The 20,689-nt window shown below is 59.2% G+C and overlaps 1 protein-coding gene across 2 annotated transcripts; it reads left to right on the plus strand.

Moving 5' to 3' along the window:
• The first annotated feature begins 726 nt into the window (after positions 1 to 726).
• Positions 727 to 20,595, plus strand: KMT2B (lysine methyltransferase 2B). 2 transcript variants are annotated; one of them, XM_044759339.2, is made up of 37 exons: positions 727 to 1,204; positions 2,329 to 2,401; positions 2,645 to 4,674; positions 4,908 to 5,021; positions 5,108 to 5,258; positions 5,536 to 5,815; positions 5,977 to 6,032; positions 6,279 to 6,557; positions 6,847 to 6,941; positions 7,217 to 7,315; positions 7,457 to 7,570; positions 7,712 to 7,858; positions 7,957 to 8,052; positions 8,522 to 8,639; positions 9,179 to 9,292; positions 9,450 to 9,634; positions 9,709 to 9,798; positions 9,890 to 9,994; positions 10,128 to 10,201; positions 10,774 to 10,889; positions 10,986 to 11,077; positions 11,159 to 11,296; positions 12,035 to 12,193; positions 12,425 to 12,545; positions 12,623 to 12,701; positions 12,803 to 12,963; positions 13,995 to 14,222; positions 14,304 to 15,600; positions 15,690 to 15,779; positions 15,855 to 15,964; positions 18,494 to 18,631; positions 18,717 to 18,791; positions 18,892 to 19,069; positions 19,370 to 19,477; positions 19,594 to 19,677; positions 19,796 to 19,925; positions 20,018 to 20,595. In XM_044759339.2, the coding sequence occupies exons 1-37, from the start codon at positions 842 to 844 to the stop codon at positions 20,291 to 20,293; spliced, it is 8,163 nt and encodes a 2,720-aa protein (XP_044615274.2). In that variant the 5' UTR covers positions 727 to 841; the 3' UTR covers positions 20,294 to 20,595. The 2 variants fall into 2 exon arrangements, with proteins under 2 accessions (XP_044615274.2, XP_070354306.1); XM_070498205.1 differs by lacking the exon at positions 2,329 to 2,401 and having other exon boundaries at positions 1,068 to 1,204.
• Positions 20,596 to 20,689: the final 94 nt, after the last annotated feature.

Here is a 20,689-nt window from a genome sequence, read left to right on the forward strand (position 1 = left end):
AGGCCGCGAGGGATCGGTGTCCAGGCTGCCTTAGCAGCAAGCCCTGTGAAGGGAGGCTGTGGGAAGCCAAGTTGCTCGCCCCTTCCACAGCAAGCAACAGCGCACGGAGTCTGAGTCAGCCCGAGCCCTGTGCCCCGGGGTCGAGAGGAATGCGTGCTCCGCCCTGCTTTCGGCCACCTGCCTTCTCTCCTTCAGCACAAGTGCTGCAAGGCTGCAGCCTCTCCGGCATCTTCCCTCCACACTGTGCTAAACGGCCGCCGGGTCACGCCTCGAACTGAGACTAACCCTTTGCCGTTGCCCCTTCCCCAGCCCACGCCTCCTGCAGCGGCAAACTTCATTTCCCAGTGTCTCCGGGGCTCCCAGGGTCCGAAGCTCACTGCACCCTGGGAGTGGTAGTTCAAGCGGGCCGGTGGCCTCGACAAGAACAATGGGAGGGATCTGGGGCGAGAACCACACCTCCCAGCGGCCGGTGGGGGATGGCTTTCTGGGTTGGGTCGGGACCCCAGAGTCCCAGGTCTCGCGGCCCTAGCTCCCGGCGGAAGGAGCGAGGTGCCTGGACTACATTTCCCCGAGGGCCCTGCGCTTCACCCCTCTCCGCCCACGTCGCGGGGGTCTATGCACTTCAGGCGCGGTCTCGGGGTGACGGCCGACCTGCCCGGGACTCCGGCTCCCGTGGTGCCCCGCGCGTGGCCGGCCCAGCCCCCGGCTCCCGCCGACCCCGCGGCGGCGCTGGTTGTTGTCGTGAGTGAGCCGCCCCGCCCCTCCTCTCCCTCCCCTCCCCCCGGCCCTGCACACGGGCCGCCCCTCCCCCCGCCTCCCCGGCCCCTCTCACGGTGCCAAGATGGCGGCGGCGGCGGGCGGCGGCAGTTGCCCCGGGCCTGGCTCCGCGCGGGGCCGCTTCCCGGGCCGGCCGCGGGGCCCCGGCGGGGGCGGGGGCCGCGGCGGACGGGGCAGCGGGGCCGAGAGAGTGCGGGTAGCTCTGCGGCGCGGCGCCGGCGCGGCGGGGCCAGGCGGAGCCGAGCCCGGGGAGGACACGGCCCTGCTCCGTTTGCTGGGGCTCCGCCGGGGCCTGCGCCGGCTCCGCCGCCTGTGGGCCGGCCCGCGCGTCCAGCGGGGCAGGGGCCGGGGCCGGGGCCGGGGCTGGGGCCCGAGCCGGGGCTGCATGCCGGAGGAGGAGAGCAGTGACGGGGAATCCGACGATGAGGTGAGGCAGTCGGAGGCGTCCCCAGCGCCGGGCGGGGCAGAGGCCGGGGGCTTGCAGGGGTCTGGGTGGCCCCGAGGGGTGGCGTGGCGAATCGGGGTCCTCAGGGCCCCTGCGGAGGGAAGAGACCCTGGCAATAGGCATGGGAGGAGGTAGGTTGCACGGACCTGTCGGTGGAAGGGGCCTCGGAAAGTGGATAGAGAAGCCCGGGTTGCAGCTGGGCGCTGGGGCCCGAGACGGGTGCTGCAGAAGAGTCCTGGCTGATCCTTCTTGGTAGTTGGCAAGGCGAAGGCTGTAGAGGTGGACGAGGAGGCTCTGGGGATTGCATGCCCAACCAGTGGTGGTTGACAGGAGCAGCGTGGCTTTAGTGGACCCAGGCAGGGCTCTGGGCACTCACCTGTAGGCTGCCCCGCCCGGCCTCGTAGCCTCTGCCACATCCCTAGTTTTATCAGTGCCCCAATTCCTCTTCTGACCTAAAGTGAAGGGAGGAGAGAGTGGTGGACAGTCTCCTCTTGGGGGCACAGGTCGAAGAGAAATGGAACGAAGGCTGAGACTGGGCACTCCAGCTGGTCGGAGTTCAGCTCAGGATTTATCCCCAGCCTCTCAGAAAAGGCAGGAAGGTGTGGGTTGTATTACTTAGGACAGTTTGTAGCCACATGAGGGCTCAGGGTGGATCCTAACATGATAAACCATTTGATACACACACAAACAGAGCCTGCTTGGGTGCCTCTATTCCCATCTTTATTTAAGAAAAAAAACTACAGCCCGAGAGAGTGTAAACGGAGGCCCCACTTGTCTGAGTTGGAGCATGAGGCACTTTAAGGGTAGCCTACTGCTTGGCCTGAGAAGACCCTATGCTGTTCCCTTCTGAGCCAGCGAACCTGCTGGCAGTGTTGCTGTGGTCTGGCACAGGGGTAGGGGTTCACAGTGCCCTGTGCCTCCGTCGTTAGGGAGAAACCCTGTCTTCTACTCCCTTCACCATCCTGTCTTTGTAGTTCTTTTGTAAATAGGCAGGGGTACGTTAGGGGGGAAGCTGGGGAGATTCCTCAATACCTGAGTCTCAGATGGCAAGAGGGCTTTGGCACTGACTGCTGTTTCTCCCCTCCACCCCTGGTCCCCTAAATCAGGAGTTTCAGGGTTTTCATTCAGATGAAGATGTGGCCCCCAGTTCCCTGCGCTCTGCGCTCCGATCCCAGCGAGGTGAGTGATGGGGAAACTACCTGTATAGTTTTACAGGAATGTTATTCTCACTCCTCGTGTCAGCTCTTCCCTGTTCCACTAGAGTCTCCATCAGTTACCGAGTGTGTTCTGTGTTCAGAGCCCAAGTTAGGCTGGGCTGTGGGGGAAACAGACAAGTAAGACTTAGTCCCTGCCCTCCTGGAGTGCCTTCCTCAGTCTGCAGGGCTAGCTTGACCCATCTCCCCACACCTATTCTCCTTTTAGGTCGAGCCCCCCGAGGTCGGGGCCGCAAGCATAAGACGACCCCCCTTCCGCCTCCTCGCCTAGCAGATGTGGCTCCTACCCCCCCAAAGACTCCTGCCCGGAAACGGGGTGAGGAGGGCACGGAACGGATGGTGCAGGCACTGACTGAACTTCTCCGGCGGGCCCAGGCACCCCCAGCTCCCCGGAGCCGGGCATGCGAGCCCTCCACTCCCCGTCGGTCTCGGGGACGGCCCCCAGGACGGCCAGCAGGCCCCTGCAGGAAAAAGCAGCAAGCAGTAGTGGTGGCAGAAGCAGCTGTGACAATCCCCAAACCTGAGCCACCACCTCCTGTGGTTCCAGTAAAACACCGAACTGGCAGCTGGAAGTGCAAGGAGGGGCCCGGCCCAGGACCTGGGACCCCCAAGCGTGGAGGACAGTCTGGGCGAGGAGGTCGTGGAGGCAGGGGCCGAGGCCGAGGAGGGCTCCCCTTCGTGATCAAGTTTGTTTCAAAGGCCAAAAAAGTGAAGATGGGACAGTTGTCCTTGGGACTTGAATCAGGTCAGGGTCAAGATCCACATGAAGAAAGCTGGCAGGATGCCCCCCAAGGAAGAATTGGGTCTGAACAGGGAGAGGGCCCCTGCTGGAAGAAGGAGCAGAAGCTGGAGGAAAAGGGAGAGGAGGAGAAAGAAGAGGAGAAAGACGAGGAGGAGGGGGAAGAGAAGGAAGAGAAAGCTGTAGCTGAGGAAGAGGAGAGCGTAGCTGAGGAAAAGGAAGAGGCAAAGCTGCCATCACCACCCCTGACTCCTCCAGCCCCTCCACCTCCTCCACCCCTCCCACCCACCTCAACATCTCCTCCATCCCCACTTTGCCCTCCCCCACCCCCAGTGTCCCCTCCACCCCCACCATCCCCTCCACCACCTCCTGCCCCAGAGGAGCAGGAGGAATCCCCTCCTCCTGTGGTCCCAGCTACATGCTCCAGGAAGAGGGGCCGGCCTCCCCTGACTCCCAGCCAGCGGGCAGAGCGGGAAGCTGCTCGAGCAGGGCCGGAGGGCACCTCTCCTCCCACTCCAGCTCCCAGCACCACCACCACAGGAGGCTCTCTGGAAGACAGCCCCACTGTGGCCCCCAAAAGTACCACCTTCCTGAAGAATATCCGGCAGTTTATTATGCCTGTGGTGAGTGCCCGCTCTTCCCGTGTCATCAAGACACCCCGGCGATTTATGGATGAAGATCCCCCCAAACCCCTAAAGGTGGAGGTCTCACCTACTCTGCGGCCTCCCGTTGCCGTCTCCCCACTTGCCCCCCAGGAACCATCACCAGCCCCCTCTCCACCTCATGCCCCAACTCCCCCATCTACCCCAGTACCACTCCCTGAGAAGAGACGGTCCATCCTGAGGGAACCCACATTTCGCTGGACTTCACTGACCCGGGAGCTGCCCCCTCCTCCCCCAGCCCCTCCACCAGCCCCACCCCCACCTCCTGCCCCTGTCACTCCATCCCGGAGGCCCCTGCTCCTTCGGGCCCCTCAGTTTACCCCAAGCGAAGCCCACCTGAAGATCTACGAATCGGTGCTTACTACTCCTCCTCTTGGGGCCCCTGAAGCCCCTGAGCCAGAGCCTCCTCCCGCTGATGATTCTCCAGCTGAGCCTGAGCCACGGGCAGCGGGCCGTACCAACCACCTCAGTCTGCCTCGATTCGCCCCGGTGGTTGCCACTCCTGTTAAGGCTGAGGTGCCCCCTCCTGCGGTTCCAACTCCGAGCAATGGGCAGCAGCCTCAGGCTCAGCTACAGCAGCCCCTGCAGGCCTTGCAAACCCAGCTGCTGCCCCAGGCATTACCACCCCAGCAGCCACAACTGCAGCCACAGTTACAGCTGCAGCCACCGCCACCACCACAGCAGCCATCACTCCTGGAGAAGCCCCGGATTGCAGGTCTGGGTTCCTTACCACTGTCTGGTGTGGAGGAGAAAATGTTCAGCCTCCTCAAGAGAGCCAAGGTGCAGCTATTCAAGATCGACCAGCAGCAGCAGCAGAAGGTGGCTTCTCTGATGCCGGTGAGCGTGGTGCATTGGCCAGGCCCCTGCACCGAGTCATCCAGCCTCGATTCTCTGCAGCCCCTTAACCTTCTCCCTAGAGCCCCCAGCCCTGCAGGGAACCCTCAGAGCCAGTTCTTCTCCCGTCCCTCAGCTTCCTGTGTTCCTTTCCTGGCCCCTTCCCTCCCCCATGGTACTCCCCCAGCCCATTATTCCTCACTTTCTAGCCTCTGACCCTGTTTATTCCCCCCTAGCCAAGCCCTGGAGGGCAGATGGAGGAGGTCATGGGGACTGTCAAGCAGATCTCAGATAGAGCTGCTGTCAGGTCTGAAGATGAATCAGTGGAAATTAAGAGAGAGAGACCATCGGTATGGAATGGGAGGAGGGCTGTCTGAGGAAGGCTGGTTGCAGGAGCACAAGGGGCAGCTAGCCACACGTGGTTTCTCTCCCCCAGGGCCCTGAGTCCCCCGTGCAAGGTCCCCGCATCAAACACGTCTGCCGTCATGCTGCTGTGGCCCTGGGGCAGGCCCGGGCCATGGTGCCTGAAGACGTCCCCCGCCTGAGTGCTCTCCCTCTCCGGGATCGGCAGGACCTCGCAACAGAGGGTAGGGGTGGGTGTGTTGTGGGGAGATTTGACAGCTGTGTCAAGTTCGGGGGCCGGCGAATGCCTAGGAGAATGAGAGCAGAGTGGGTGCTTGGGGTTAGGTGACAAGGGGATTGAAATGCGAGGTCTTAGAGCAGGTTTGGGGGCACCTGGAACCTGAGCAATATGGGAAAGTAGGGGCCAGCGGGCTGATTGAATGGAATCTAGGGGAGAAGAGGGAAGTGAGGTAGAAGGGCAGGTGTCTTCGAGGCTCCATCCCCTCCTCTCCGCTGCACTAGATACTTCATCAGCATCTGAGACCGAGAGTGTCCCGTCACGGTCCCGGCGGGGAAAGGTGGAGTCAGCAGGGGCTGGGGGAGACTCAGAGCCTGCAGGGTCCGCAGGGACCCTGGCCCATACACCCCGGCGCTCTCTGCCCTCCCATCATGGCAAGAAGATGCGGATGGCACGGTGTGGACAGTGTCGGGGCTGCCTGCGTGTGCAGGACTGTGGGTCTTGTGTCAACTGCCTGGACAAGCCCAAGTTTGGAGGCCCCAACACCAAGAAGCAGTGCTGTGTGTGAGTAGCTGGGGTGCAGCTTCCATTCCCACCCATGGTTGTCAGTCACCCAGGCCTCCTGTCTTGCCAGAGCAGTGGGATTGGCATCCTTGTGGAGAGCTTCCTCTCTTCCCCCAGACCACCAGTCCCTTACCCTGGTGACGTGCTGCTCCCCTCCCCAGATACCGGAAGTGCGACAAGATAGAGGCTCGGAAGATGGAACGGCTGGCTAAAAAAGGTAACGAGGTTTGCGGAGCGTTTCTTTATACAGCCTTGTTTAGATTCTTGGTATGGGGAAACCATGCTCTCTTTGCTCATCTCCCCTTGTCTTTGCAGTCCACCATCCTTGTCATCTTTTCCATCGTGTGCTTTGGTTTCTCCCATACTTGTTCTCTTCTGCCCCACTTTTTTCTGGCTTTTCTCCATTCCGATGTCCCATGTCCCTGGCTGAGCTCAGATCCTACCAAGTCCCCTGTTCCCACAGGCCGGACGATAGTGAAGACGCTGTTGCCCTGGGATTCCGATGAATCTCCTGAGGCCTCCCCTGGTCCTCCAGGCCCACGCCGGGGGGCGGGAGCTGGGGGGCCCCGGGAGGAGGTGGTGGCCCCCCCAGGGCCGGAGGAGCAGGACTCCCTCCTACTGCAGCGCAAGTCAGCCCGGCGCTGCGTCAAACAGCGACCCTCCTATGATATCTTCGAGGACTCGGACGACTCGGACCCCGGGGGTCCCCCTGCTCCCCGGCGTCGGACCCCTCGAGAGAATGGTGCGAATTGCTTGTTGCTACTTCTGTCAGTCAGTCCTGCGTCTTTTGCATGGAAGGGACCCCAGACCCAGGGCTCTATCAGTATGCTGGAGAAAGTAGCTGAGTGCAGAGAAGAACGTAGTTTTAGGTAGACAGGGAGAGCTGGTGTGTGAGGTTTTCAGTAGCTTTTTGAGCAAGGCCTAAGAGTCATCCTAACGGACCTTGGTTAGTTCAAGAAGGCCCTGGGGACCAGGTAATATTTGGGAGTTGTTGAAGAGGGGGAACCTCACTGCTCATGTGTCCTGCCTAGAGCTGCCAGTGCCAGAACCTGAGGAGCAGAGCCGGCCCCGCAAACCCACCCTGCAGCCTGTGTTGCAGCTCAAGGCCCGAAGGCGCCTGGACAAGGTCAGCATGGCCCCACACCAAGAACCCTGAGCCCTGTGGAAGGCATGGCTCCCGCCCTCCAGGAGCTTCCTGGCAAGTCAGGGTAACCTGCTCACCTGAGTGCCGTGGTGTGTGCACACCAGAAGACAGGCCCTGAGGGGTGAGGCAGGCCTGTCCTGGAAGGCAAAGGATCTGGGCAAAAGCTAGGGTTGGGCAGGCTGGGAGCGAGGGCAGTGAGGAGACAAGTCTGCCAAGGGTAGGGCTGGCAGCCTTCTGACCACCACCATCCTCCCTAGGATGCTTTGGCTCCTGGCCCCTTTGCTTCTTTCCCCAATGGCTGGACTGGAAAACAGAAGTCCCCTGATGGTGTGCACCGGGTCCGTGTGGACTTTAAGGTATGGCATTGAGGGGTCGGGGTGGGTAGCAACTGTGATTGGAAGAAACTTATTGATTGTTCCCAAGAAGACAGGGCTTTAAGGATGGATCTGGCTTCTGTTCTTGGCTGCTCTCTGATCCCGTGTCCTCTCTTCCCTCAGGAGGATTGTGACCTGGAGAACGTGTGGCTGATGGGCGGCCTAAGTGTGCTCACCTCTGTGCCAGGGGGCCCACCGATGGTGTGCTTGCTGTGTGCCAGCAAAGGCCTGCATGAGGTTGGATCCCTGCATTTTTTCACAGCCCCACAAGTCTTCACTGGCCCTTATTGCCTGATTTCTTGGGCCCTCTCAGCAGAGTCTTATTCCCTGGCTTCCTGGTCTCACGCTGTGCCCATCATTCACTCTTCCCACCCCCAGTTGGTGTTCTGCCAAGTGTGCTGTGACCCTTTCCACCCATTCTGCCTGGAGGAGGCAGAGCGGCCCCTGCCCCAACATCATGACACCTGGTGCTGCCGCCGCTGCAAGTTCTGCCATGTCTGTGGGCGCAAAGGCCGAGGCTCCAAGGTTTGGGCACAGGCCATGGGGCTGGTGGCGGCGTGGAAGAGAAGAATATTCCTATTCCAGTAGGTTCTGCATTGCTATCTCTCTTTCTCATCTAACAGCACCTCCTGGAGTGTGAGCGCTGCCGCCACGCTTACCACCCAGCCTGCCTGGGGCCCAGCTACCCAACCCGGGCCACACGCAAACGGCGCCACTGGGTGAGAGACAAGGCCACGTGCCTGCTTGTGAGCTCTACCTCATGCCACCACACCCTAGACCTGCTCAGGCCAGCGTTCCCCTGAGGAGGGGGAGCTGGAGGTCCTTAGAGAGCTTGTTAAACATAAGGTGTTCTTTTCAAAATTTCGTGGACACAATTTACATGGAGAATTTTTACGTAACAGCTTCAGGGGCTCATGGATGCCATCGTCCTGGGCACAATCCCCTGCTCAAGCCTAACGTCCTCTCCTCCCTGTGTCCCTCCGCCAGTCTGCTCACTTCATTCCTCTCCTGCTCTGATTCTCTTCCTCTCCCTCCTCCACTTTCTCATCTCTCCCCACACCTTTTCTCCTCTTACTCACCCTTCCTCATCTGTCTCCTGCCTACCGTCTACTCCTCTTTGCCCATCCCCCCTCACACTGCTCCAGCCTGGTGCCTGGCACTCCCCCTAACGTGGCCCTGCCCCCCCAGATCTGCTCAGCCTGCGTGCGCTGTAAGAGCTGTGGGGCGACTCCAGGCAAGAACTGGGACGTCGAGTGGTCTGGAGATTACAGCCTCTGCCCCAGGTGCACCCAGCTCTTTGAGAAAGGTGGGGACCTGGCAGGGGACCTGGGCCCTGAGGGGCCACCGGGGAATGGGCCAGGCTCCTAGACAGACAGATGCTCTTTTCTTGTGGATTACCCCCTCTTCTAGCCATGGAACCTTTCTTTCTGTTCAGGGTCCTCTTCCACAGAAGCCCATCAGTCCCTTACATAGAGGGACACAGCCCCACCTGTGTCTACTGTGGGCAGTGGCATTGGAGGGCCTGGGACCCCACCTCATGGTGGCCCCTGAGATGCCTCCTGGAACCTCAGGTCTCCACTGAGCACTTTGAAAGCCTGGGCTTTCCATATTTATTCAGGCAGCATGTTTAGCAAAACCCTATTGTCTGTGAGGTGTTAGGGCTACAGGGTTGGTAAAGAAGCATTGTCCTCAGCCAGCTTTGTGGGAATAGTAGGGACCCAAGATGGGGCATAATGGAGGCAGCCCATGCAGCCATCAAGGGATGGCAGGCCCTAATAGGGACTCTGAGGGCAGGTAGTGGCCCCAGCCCCACTTGACTTGCTTTCTTTTTCCTTCTTCCTCCAGGAAACTACTGCCCAATCTGCACACGCTGCTATGAAGACAACGACTATGAGAGCAAGATGATGCAGTGCGCACAGTGTGACCACTGGGTGCATGCCAAGTGTGAGGGACTTTCAGGTGAGTGAGTGGATCCCTGGAGTTCGATCTCTGCCCTGTGGGGATCCCTGTCCTACCCCCCACCCCAGGCCCTCAGAGGACAGGTGATCTATGGGCTACTGAGAGTCCTCACATGCTCCCAGACCATTCTCTCCTTTCCTGCTCTGGCCTGTTCTAGATGAAGACTATGAGATCCTTTCGGGGCTACCAGACTCGGTGCTGTACACCTGTGGACCGTGTGCTGGGGCCACGCACCCACGCTGGCGAGAGGCCCTGAGTGGGGCCCTGCAGGGGGGCCTGCGCCAGGTGCTTCAGGGCCTGCTGAGCTCCAAGGTGGCGGGCCCACTGCTGCTGTGCACCCAGGTCTGGGGGCTCGGGCGGCAGGTTGGGGTGGGGCCAGGCCCAGCACCAGCCTTGCTAACTTCCCCTCTCTGCAGTGTGGGCAGGATGGAAAGCAGCTGCACCCAGGGCCCTGCGATCTGCAAGCCGTGAGTCAGCGCTTTGAGGAAGGCCACTACAAGTCCGTGGTGAGTGGGATACTGAGAGGAAAAGGTGGGTGCCAGGAACAGAGGGCCAGGGTTGAGGTAGGGGCCTGGATCCTGACAAACCCCCTTACAGCACAGCTTTATGGAGGACGTGGTGGGCATCCTGATGAGACACTCAGAAGAAGGGGAGACCCCAGAGCGTCGGGCTGGAGGCCAGACAAAGGGGCTCCTACTGAAGGTGAGCTCTTTGGGGGATGCCTCTAGGGTGGCTTGAGTGGTCGTGGGGAGGAGAGAGTGGATTCTCCAGACCCTGCCCCTGCCAGCTTTCCTGGGGAAGCCAGTCCTTCTCATCCTGTTAACCCACTCCCCAGCTGCTAGAGTCTGCGTTCGGCTGGTTCGACGCCCACGACCCCAAGTACTGGCGACGGAGTACCCGGCTGCCAAAGTGAGCAAGGCTGGGTAGCAGGAGGGGACCAGGGAGTGAGGGCAAAGGCCAGGGCACCTGGGAATCCAGAGTCAGGCTGGGCTGAGACTAGATGAAGAGCAGAGTCAGGGTCTGGGATTGGCGGGGGTGGAACCAGGATGAGAGTCCCCAGCAGTTCCAGATTAGCAAAGACCAGGTTGTATAGTTAGCTCTCACTCTGTTTCTACTTTGAGCAAGCCAGTTTTGGGGAGCTGGGCAGGCACTGATGACCCAGACTGTCAGGGTAGTGATGGGGAAGCCCAGGGGGCTGTGGGAGTCCAGAGGAGGTGCTTGCTGGAGCCTGGGGCCTAAGACTTCCCAGAAGAGATGACATCCGAGCTGAGATGTGGAGGAAGAGGATTCCAGGCATGAGAAACGGTATCTCGTGTATCACAGGTGGCATAAGAGCACCTGGCTTGTTCTAGAGACTGAGAAAAATGCTACGTGGAGAGAAAACAAAGGATGTCATGGCATGTTTAGGCTGAGATTGTGGGTGGGCCCCAGTCCAGCCACTCTTGTTAGATGTGTCAGATGCTCATCCTTCCTGTCCACAGTGGAGTCCTTCCCAATGCTGTGTTGCCCCCCTCCCTGGACCATGTCTACGCTCAATGGAGGCAGCAGGAACCAGAGACTCCAGAATCAGGGCAGCCTCCAGGGGACCCCTCAGCAGGTATTTGGAAGTAGGGGCTGGAAGCCAGAGCCCCTGAGTTTGTGGACCAGGCTCCGGGTCCTGATTCTTGAACATCCCTTCCCACACACCTTCTAGCTTTCCAGGGCAAGGATCCAGCTGCTTTCTCACACCTGGAGGACCCCCGTCAGTGTGCACTCTGCCTCAAATATGGGGATGCGGACTCAAAGGTGAGGGCTACTGCATGAAGCCCCAGGTGGTGGGGCCTGGTCCTTGGGTCCTCCCCTCACGCCACTCCTCTTCTGCCCCAGGAGGCGGGGCGGCTTCTGTACATCGGGCAGAATGAGTGGACACATGTCAACTGTGCCATTTGGTCAGCCGAAGTATTTGAGGAAAACGATGGTTCCCTTAAGAATGTACACGCTGCTGTGGCTCGAGGAAGGCAGATGGTGAGGGCATGGGCCTGGAGGGTGGGCAGCCGTCGGGGTCTTGGGTAGGGCCCCTCCTAGTGGAGAGAGCTCTTGTTTCAAAGTCTCTACCCCAGCATGTCCTTTCTTGCGGGTCCTAGGTACTTTTTTCAGTTGTCCCAGGAATCTGGTGCTGCAATGATAGAGGCTTTTTTCCTATTTGTGCCCTTGGGCCATAATCTGGGCCTAAAGCCAGGCAGACTAAAAGTTAGAAGACCTCCTATTGATTGAACCTGTGCAGAGGCTCTCCAGACAGGATGGCATTTAGCTCTTCCTGCGTCCCGTGAGGTGAGGTATTGCCTGGGTTAGAGCCCCCCCCACAGTGTGGCCGCTGGGTCAGGAACTGTAGAATGCCTCAAGCTCACCGTCAGGAGGTGGGAGGATGGAGTTACCGGCCGCAGGGGTGGATGTGAGGAGTAAACGAAATAGTGCAGGTTCCGCATGAGAATGTTGCGAGACAGATGGTAAGTGCCGCTTAGTAAGTGTTAGCTGTTGTTATTTTTCTCCCTACTGCAACACTGCTTCAAAAACTCTTAAGTAGTTCTGATGTGAACCTGGTCCTGGATGCAGCTAGGGAAGAGGTTATGTTGGTGAGTGCCTTTCTGTGCAAGGTGCTGGGCTTGACAGGGACCCAAGGAGAGTCTCAGGACAGCGATGCTAAGCGTCAGGCCCTGGCCCCAGTCACTGGCTTCTCCCCTTAGCAGCCCCTTCCACCCGCAGCGCTGTGAGCTCTGCCTGAAGCCTGGAGCCACGGTGGGATGCTGCCTTTCCTCCTGCCTCAGCAACTTCCACTTCATGTGTGCCCGGGCCAGCTACTGCATCTTCCAGGACGACAAGAAAGTTTTCTGCCAGAAACACACAGACCTGCTGGATGGCAAGGTTGGCTAGACTGTGAGGGAGACAGCGCCCCACTGCACTCTCTTCCCCTTCCAATCAGGGACCCCTGCAGCCCCTCAGGCCTGGCCTGGCCCTGCTGCCTCTCAGTGTCTCCTTGTTCTCCCCAAGTTCTTTAGCCAAGCCCCCACCTCTCCAGCCCCTGCCTAAAGAGCCTTCCCTTGCGTCCCCCCAACCCCCACCAATCCAGCACCCCATTTGCCACCCGTCTCCCAGGAGATCGTGACCCCTGATGGTTTTGATGTTCTCCGCCGAGTCTACGTAGACTTTGAGGGCATCAACTTCAAACGAAAATTCTTGACGGGACTCGAACCTGATGCCATCAATGTGCTCATTGGTAAGCCACTTGCTGTCTACCCTGGTCTTCCTGACCTTCCCTGGTCCCACCCTCCTGACCTCTTCTCTGCACCACAGGCTCCATCCGAATTGACTCCTTGGGTACTCTGTCTGATCTCTCGGACTGCGAGGGACGGCTCTTTCCCGTTGGCTACCAGTGAGCAGCCCAGGGGTAATTGGTAGGGTTGGAGGACTTCAGGACTGGGTCCCTTTTCCCAAATTATCCTGACCCTCCTGTCTCACACGCCCACCTAACAGGTGCTCCCGTCTGTACTGGAGCACGGTGGATGCTCGGCGGCGCTGCTGGTATCGGTGCCGAATACTGGAGTATCGGCCATGGGGGCCGAGGGAAGAGCCGGTTCACCTGGAGGCAGCAGAGGAGAACCAGACCATTGTGCACAGCCCTGCCCCTTCGTCAGGTCTGCCCTTGGAACTGCCTTATTTTCTTCCATTTGTTGTAAAGGCACTATCAAAGAACTTAATGGCTGTGCATTATGTGCCAGGGGCTGTGCTCAGCGTTTCATAGGAATTGAGGCGAGAGCACTGTGCTGCCTGCTTATGGGGGGGTGAGTGGTAACTGCTGGACAAGTTAAGAAGTATTTTCGGCCACCTGACTTGGGGCACATGCTTATGTAACGCTCCCCACAGCCTCCTGAGGAAGGTACAAGTCACGCTGTACTGCACCTCGAAAGAGCAGTTGCTCTCCACGGTAATGTAGTGGTAGAGCCAGGACTCGAACCTGGATCTGCTCAGTTCCCAAACTGGCACCCTCACAGCCATGCTGCTACTGAGGGATGGAGCTAAGAGCTGGGTAGCACAGAGCAAAGAATGGGCTTGGAGACTGGTAAAGGGGGAGAGGCCATTTGGACTTAATGGGAGGAGGAAGAAGCTGGCATTGTGTTTGTGAGTAAAGGGTGTGTTCCAGGTTGGAGTGTGACATGGAATAGAGAGGGGAGGAGGGTGGAGCCGTTCTGGCTGCAAACAAGGGAACATTGGGAGGAAGCAGCAGAGATTAGCTTGCACAGGTTGGGTGGAGCCAGGTAATGGGGAGCCGCCAGCTCCAGGATGGGGCAGATGCGTTTGGTGTGGTAGGGATGTGCAGAGCAGGTCAGAAAGTGGTAGGACTGGCCATGCTGGACAGAGGACAGGGCCCCTTGTGGCCTGTGGGGCCTGAATCAGAGAGGAAGCAGTAGGCAGCCAGGAAGAGGGGAGATGGCAAAGGATGGGGGAGGAAAGGTCAGAAAGGGACCCTGACCCAAGTGTGTGTGGGTTTTGCAGATGCCACCAAGGAGTTTGGGGGCTAGGTGATGACTGGAACAAGTGCGTGCTGTGTCGGGGTTCGGGGCAGGGCGGAGAAGGTGCAGTGTGTTCAAAAGAAGGGAGGGCATGTGAGGAGAGGTTTTGACAAAGAGCCCCTGCTAGCCCTGATGTCATTCTCTGGCCTCTTTAGAGCCCCCAGATCATGTGGACCCCTCACCAGATACAGATGCTCTTACCCCGGGAGCTCCTGAGCACCACTCGCCTGTTCAGAACCTGGACTCCACTCTTCGGCCAGATCCAAGCAGCGCTCCTCCTTCGGTCCCCCGCTCTTTCTCGGGGGCTCGAATCAAAGTGCCCAACTACTCACCATCCCGGAGGCCCTTGGGGGGTGTCTCCTTTGGACCCCTGCCCTCCCCCGGTGAGTATCTGGGAGTGTCCGGGGAGGGGTGGGGCAGGTGAGGCACGAGTACCTGACTGACAATGACCTTTCCCCCCACAGGAAGTCCGTCTTCTCTGACCCACCACATCCCTACAGTGGGAGACCCAGACTTCCCAGCTCCCCCTAGACGCTCCCGTCGTCCCAGTCCCCTGACCCCCAGGCTGCCACCATCACGGCGGGCCTCTCCCCCTCTCAGAACTTCCCCTCAGCTCAGGGTGCCCCCTCCTACCTCAGTCGTTAGAGCCCTCACACCTACCTCAGGGGAGCTGGCTCCCCCTGGCCGGGCCCCGTCTCCTCCACCACCCGCTGAAGACCTGGGCCCAGACTTTGAGGACATGGAGGTGGTGTCAGGACTGAGTGCTGCTGACCTGGACTTTGCGGCCAGCCTGCTGGGGACTGAGCCCTTCCAGGAAGAGATTGTGGCTGCAGGGGCAATGGGAAGCAGCCACGGGGGCCCAGAGGACAGCTCAGAGGAGGAGGCCAGCCCCACCCCCCGCTACGTCCACTTCCCTGTGACTGTGGTGTCTGGCCCTGCCCTGGCCCCCAGCGCCCTCCCTGGAGCCCCTCGCATCGAACAGCTGGACGGAGTGGATGATGGCACAGACAGCGAGGCTGAGGCAGTCCAGCAGCCTCGGGGCCAGGGGACTCCTCCTTCAGGGCCGGGAGCAGGCCGGGCTGGGGTCATCGGGGCTGCAGGGGACAGGGCTCGACCTCCTGAGGACCTGCCGTCAGAAATTGTGGATTTTGTTTTGAAGAACCTAGCGGGGCCTGGGGAGGGGGGTACTGGGCCCAGAGAGGAGCCACTCCCCCCAGCACCTCCCCTTGCCAATGGCAGCCAGCCCCCGCAAGGCCTGCCCCCTAGCCCAGCTGACCCCACTCGGACGTTTGCCTGGCTCCCTGGGGCCCCAGGGGTCCGGGTGTTGAGCCTGGGCCCTGCCCCAGAGCCCCCCAAACCTGCCACGTCTAAAATCATCCTTGTCAACAAGCTGGGGCAAGTGTTTGTGAAGATGGCTGGGGAGGGTGAGCCTGTCTCACCCCCAGTGAAGCAGCCGCCTCTGCCCCCTCCCATTCCCCCCACGGCTCCTGCTTCCTGGACTCTGCCCCCAGGACCCCTGCTGAGTGTGTTGCCAGTGGTGGGAGTAGTCCGCCCCACCCCCCCTCCACCCCCCCCTCCACTGACGCTGGTGTTGAGCAGTGGGCCCCCGAGCCCACCCCGCCAGGCCATCCGCGTCAAGAGGGTATCCACCTTCTCTGGCCGTTCCCCACCAGCTCCTCCCCCAAGCAAGACACCCCGGCTGGAGGAAGATGGAGAGTCCTTGGAGGATTTCCCCCAGGGTCCAGGGCTTAGTGGCAGCGGGTGAGTGAGTGTGCTGAGGCCATGGAGGTGGGCAAGAGAGGTAGGCCGAAGGCAGCTGAGCCTTCTCACAGTTCCCCCACCACCACCAGGTTTAGCCGAGTGAGGATGAAAACGCCCACAGTGCGTGGAGTTCTCGATCTGGATGATCCTGGGGAGCCCACTGGGGAGGAAAGCCCAAGGTGAGTGGCCAGGCCTCTTTCCCTGGAGGCCCTGGGACCTCTCCCTCTCCCCTTCTGACAGGTCTCTCCTCACAGGCCCCTCCAGGACCGGTCTCCTCTGCTGCCACTTCCAGAAGGTGGTCCTCCCCGAGCCCCCGATGGTCCCACTGACCTGCTGCTTGAGTCCCAGTGGCACCACTACTCAGGTAGGGCCCGGCCTTTCCCTCTCACTGCCTGCTTCCCTGTGCTTGCCTCAGCTTGGGGACCAACGGATACAGAACGGCCCACTTCAGGGATCCTCCACTGAATGTTGCACACTGTGTACCTACCTGGGTACGACAAGCCCGTGTCTGGGTGCTAGAATTTTGGAGATGCCCTTGGGGAGCTTATGGCCTATGGCAGAAACAGAGAGAGAGAGGAAGTTTCAGCTCGATGTGACAGGTGTTCTGCAAGGGCCTGTCCAGCACACCCAAGAGCCCAAGGGAGGGCTTCAGAGCCTAGTCTGCCAAGGTCAGAGGGTTAGGTACCTCGTGAAGCTAAGGATGAAGTCTTTGGAGGTCCAGAGAGGATGGAGCCCACCTAGGACCCGGAGGAGGGACAAGAACAGTAGGAAGGAGGTCAGAGGAGAGTGGTGTCTCAAGAGACCCTGAGAAGGGAGTAACCAGCAGCCCCAGTACCACAGAGGACACCAGGCATGTGGGTTCTAGGATCAGTGTGCCATATTGATCAGGTGGTACAGGGAGGGGGAGATGTGTGTCCGAGTCCAGAATTGACGACAGTGGTTGATAAGGAAGCCAAAACAACACGTAGGCATCACGCCAAAAAGCTCAGCTAAGAGTCTGAGAGGAGGAGGTGGGGCAGCAGCTTAGAGGGCTTGGTGTGAGGGCTGAGACAGCAAAGCCCAGGATGAAGGCTAAGGGGGCTCGTGGATGGAAAAAGAGGGGGCAGGAGGCATGGCGGTGGGGCTGGACTAGGAGACTCCTGAGGGTGGAGGAAAGGTGAGGGACGTCAGTACACAGGGTAGGGCACTTGGAGCAGTTTTGACTGGCGGACTCAGTGAGGCTGGAAGGAAGTACAGTATTCTGTTGGTCACGTGGACAGTGAGAGAGGGAGTGGGCTGCAGCCAAGTAAGCCGGTAATTAAGCAGCCTAAGGCTTGAAATTTCTTGTGGCCCCAATGTGTGGAATTTCTCATTATGTGGAGCTTAGCTGCTGAGCATGGAAGTGGAGTGAGGTAGGCTGAGACTGCTTAACTGAAAGGCTACTTATGGGGGTGGGAGATGGCATGAGGATATCGTAGACAGGTCCCTGCACTCAGGGACCAAGACCACATTTTGGTAGAGGAAACAGACACTCCCATTAGCAAGTACACTGCAGCTTGGAAGGAGCATTGTGAGGAAGAAGGCAATGAGAGTGCCTGGGCGAGGCCCCTGGAGTCAGCCTGTTATATTCAGGGAGCAGATGGAGGCAAGAAGGCTAAAAAGAGGTGGCGTAAGTTGTCAGAGCTGGACCCAGGGACACTGAGGCCTGGAGATGATGTGGGTCACACAGTAAGAATCAGGTTTGGAGGCTTGCTTGAGGGTGGGAAGGCACTTAGGCAGGTTGGCCCAGAGAAGCAGTGAAGGGAGAAAATGCCGCCGTGTGAGCCCCACCTCTCCTAAAGCGAGCTCCACTCAAACATCCGTTCCCCCCACTCCACCCAGATACAGTAGTCAGTCCTCAGTCCGCATCCTGTGGGAGCCAGCAGCAGCATTTGGTGCGCTGATCCCTCCCTCCTTGAAGCACTTTCTTCCCTGGCTTCTGGAACCCCAGCCTTCTCCTCACCTCTCTGGTTCTGCCTCCTCATTGCCCCAACCTGTCAACTTTGGCATGTCCCCGGGCCCTCGCCTTGACTTCTCTCTGTACACTCAACTCCCAGGTGCTCTTGTCTAGCTTCATGGCTCCAAATCCCAGCTCTAATTCTGATAGCCACCAGATTGCTAGCCACGGTTCTATAACCTGCTGCTTGCTCACCATCTCCATCAGCAAGTTGCAAGGGAAGGTTTTCTAAGAAGAATCTCACACTCAGTGTGTCCCAAACTGAGCTCTTGACCTTCACCCCAACCTTGTCACCCCAACATCATCACCATCTCAGTCAGTGGCAGTTTTATCCTTCCAGTTGTTTAGGCCCCAGACCTCAGAGTTGTCCTTGAACCCCCTTTCTCTCATATCGCCATCTCTTCCCATCAGCAAGTCCTGTCTGCTCTAAGATCTTTAGCCCCTGAGAAATCTCTCAAGTAGCTCATAATGTACATATACTTGATTCTTTGAGTATGGACCTATGTAATAATACATTTGTAGTATTCACAGAAACATGCTGCATATAAAAAGATACATGTGCTAAATCTAATTCTCTAGTATTTTTAATTTTGTGTGAGAAACAGCAGAATGAGGGGTATTTATGGTAGACTGGGTTTGAGTAAGCCCTAAGTGTGTCCTGCAGAGCCACAACACTCCAGGCCTCTGTGGAACTGCCCATCTAGGCAAGAAGTCCTACAGAAAAGGGACCACAGGCCCTTTAGAAAAAAGTAATGTCTGTTCTATAGGGTTTGCCAGGCAATTAGAGGAGGAGGCGGGCCTTCAGCCCGAGCACCTGTGCCTTGTGCTCAGGGAGGAAGGGGGAGTAGTGGGGAACCAGGGACTTTTGAGTCCAGGAGGGGTGATCCTCACCTACTCTGACCTGCTCCTTGGGACCAGGTGAGGCTTCGAGCTCTGAAGAAGAGCCTCCATCCCCAGAGGACAAAGAGAACCAGGCCCCGAAACGGGCTGGCCCGCATCTGCGCTTTGAGATCAGCAGTGAGGATGGGTTCAGCGTGGAAGCAGAGAGCTTGGAGGGTGAGTTGGAAGTAGCAATGACAGGGAGGGAAGGTATCCCATAGAACACCAGCCTGACTCTGCTCTCTACCTGCCCTCTTCTCAGGGGCATGGAGAACTCTGATTGAGAAGGTTCAAGAGGCCCGAGGGCATGCCCGGCTTAGACATCTCTCCTTTAGTGGTAAGTGGGGGTCCACGGGGATTCTGGGGCCTGGGGTGACTCCCTGAGGGCAAGATGGGCCTCTGACATGATTTGTGTGTCCTCACCTTTGACTCCGCAGGAATGAGTGGGGCAAGGCTCCTTGGCATCCACCACGATGCTGTCATCTTCCTGGCAGAGCAGCTACCCGGGGCCCAGCGCTGCCAGCACTATAAGTTCCGCTACCACCAGCAGGGAGAGGGCCAGGAAGAACCACCCCTGAACCCTCATGGGGCAGCCCGTGCCGAGGTCTATCTCCGGTGAGAGGGCTGGGGCACGATGCCTGGGTCGGAGGAGCTCTGTGCGAGTTCTTGAGGGTGTGACAAGTCCATACAGATTGGAGATGGAGGCCTGGGGAGAAGACCCTCCGCCACTCAAGGCACTAGAGTTCACATCAGAAGAACGAACCCCATCCATTCCCCTTTTACTGTGTCTTCAGTCGTAGCGGTATTCCTCCTGCCCTGCCAGCAGCAGGCCCAGGCCAAAGAATAGATGGGTACCATGTGGTTGGAGGAATGCCTGTGAACCCCCCTCCTTCCCTCCCTCCCTCCCACCTGCAGAAAGTGCACCTTCGACATGTTCAACTTCCTGGCCTCCCAGCACCGGGTGCTCCCTGAGGGAGCCACCTGTGACGAGGAAGAGGATGAGGTGCAGCTCAGGTCAACCAGGTACAGAGGACAGCCAGGATGCTGGGGGTGGTCTGGAAGGGTCCTAAAGAGGGTGACCAGGGGCAAGAGAGGTCATTCCTGGATACCAGCCTGTGTGACACTGCTGCCCCCACCAGACGTGCCACCAGCCTGGAGCTGCCCATGGCCATGCGCTTTCGCCACCTCAAGAAGACATCCAAGGAAGCTGTGGGTGTCTACAGGTTAGTGGGGTTGGGGGGAGGATGCCCCTTGGGTGGATGGACAGGCACCCTGGTGTGGGGCTGCCTTGGTTCCATCCCCCTGCCCCCTGAGCTCGCCCTTGCCCATCCTACCCTGCAGATCTGCCATCCATGGGCGGGGCCTGTTCTGTAAGCGCAACATCGATGCTGGCGAGATGGTCATTGAGTACTCTGGTATTGTCATTCGCTCTGTGCTGACTGACAAGCGGGAGAAGTTCTACGATGGGAAGGTGGGCTCCACCAGGTGATGGGAATGAGGTGGGTGAAGCAGGGCCTGCCCTTGGGAACAGAGCACCTGACTGCCCCCACCCTATCCTTGTAGGGCATTGGGTGCTATATGTTCCGTATGGATGACTTTGACGTGGTGGATGCCACGATGCATGGCAACGCCGCCCGCTTCATCAACCACTCGTGTGAGCCCAACTGCTTCTCTCGAGTCATCCACGTGGAGGGCCAGAAGCATATCGTCATCTTTGCCCTCCGCCGCATCCTGCGTGGTGAGGAGCTCACCTATGACTACAAGTTCCCCATCGAGGATGCCAGCAACAAGCTGCCCTGCAACTGTGGCGCCAAGCGCTGCCGTCGGTTCCTTAACTGAAGCCGTGGCTGCCCACCACGCCCCCGCTGCCATCTTGCCCCTAGCCTGGGGGCTCCCTAGTCCCTCCCAGAGCATCTCACCCCCACCCTCATGTTCAGGGTGGATGTGGGCATGCAGGTGGCAAGGGCCCTGCCACCACCCCTCCAGCCCACCCAGCAATCGCCCCCTTTCTGCCCTGGGGGCCCCGGATGTAGATATTGTACAAAGGTTTCTAAATCCCTTCTTTTCTATGCACTTTTTTATTTAAGAGGGTGGGATCCCTGGTGGGAACCCCCCACAATAAAGTCTGTCAATGTTTGGAGAGGTTGTCTTCCCATTTGTATGGTGCCGGGGGCAGGTAGGAGCTTCTGCTTCTCCGTGCCCCCCACCCATCCTGAGCCAAGGAAGCCCATCAGC

The sequence above is a fragment of the Equus asinus genome, chromosome 26 (assembly GCF_041296235.1).
Source record: "Equus asinus isolate D_3611 breed Donkey chromosome 26, EquAss-T2T_v2, whole genome shotgun sequence".
Lineage (NCBI taxonomy): Eukaryota > Metazoa > Chordata > Mammalia > Perissodactyla > Equidae > Equus > Equus asinus.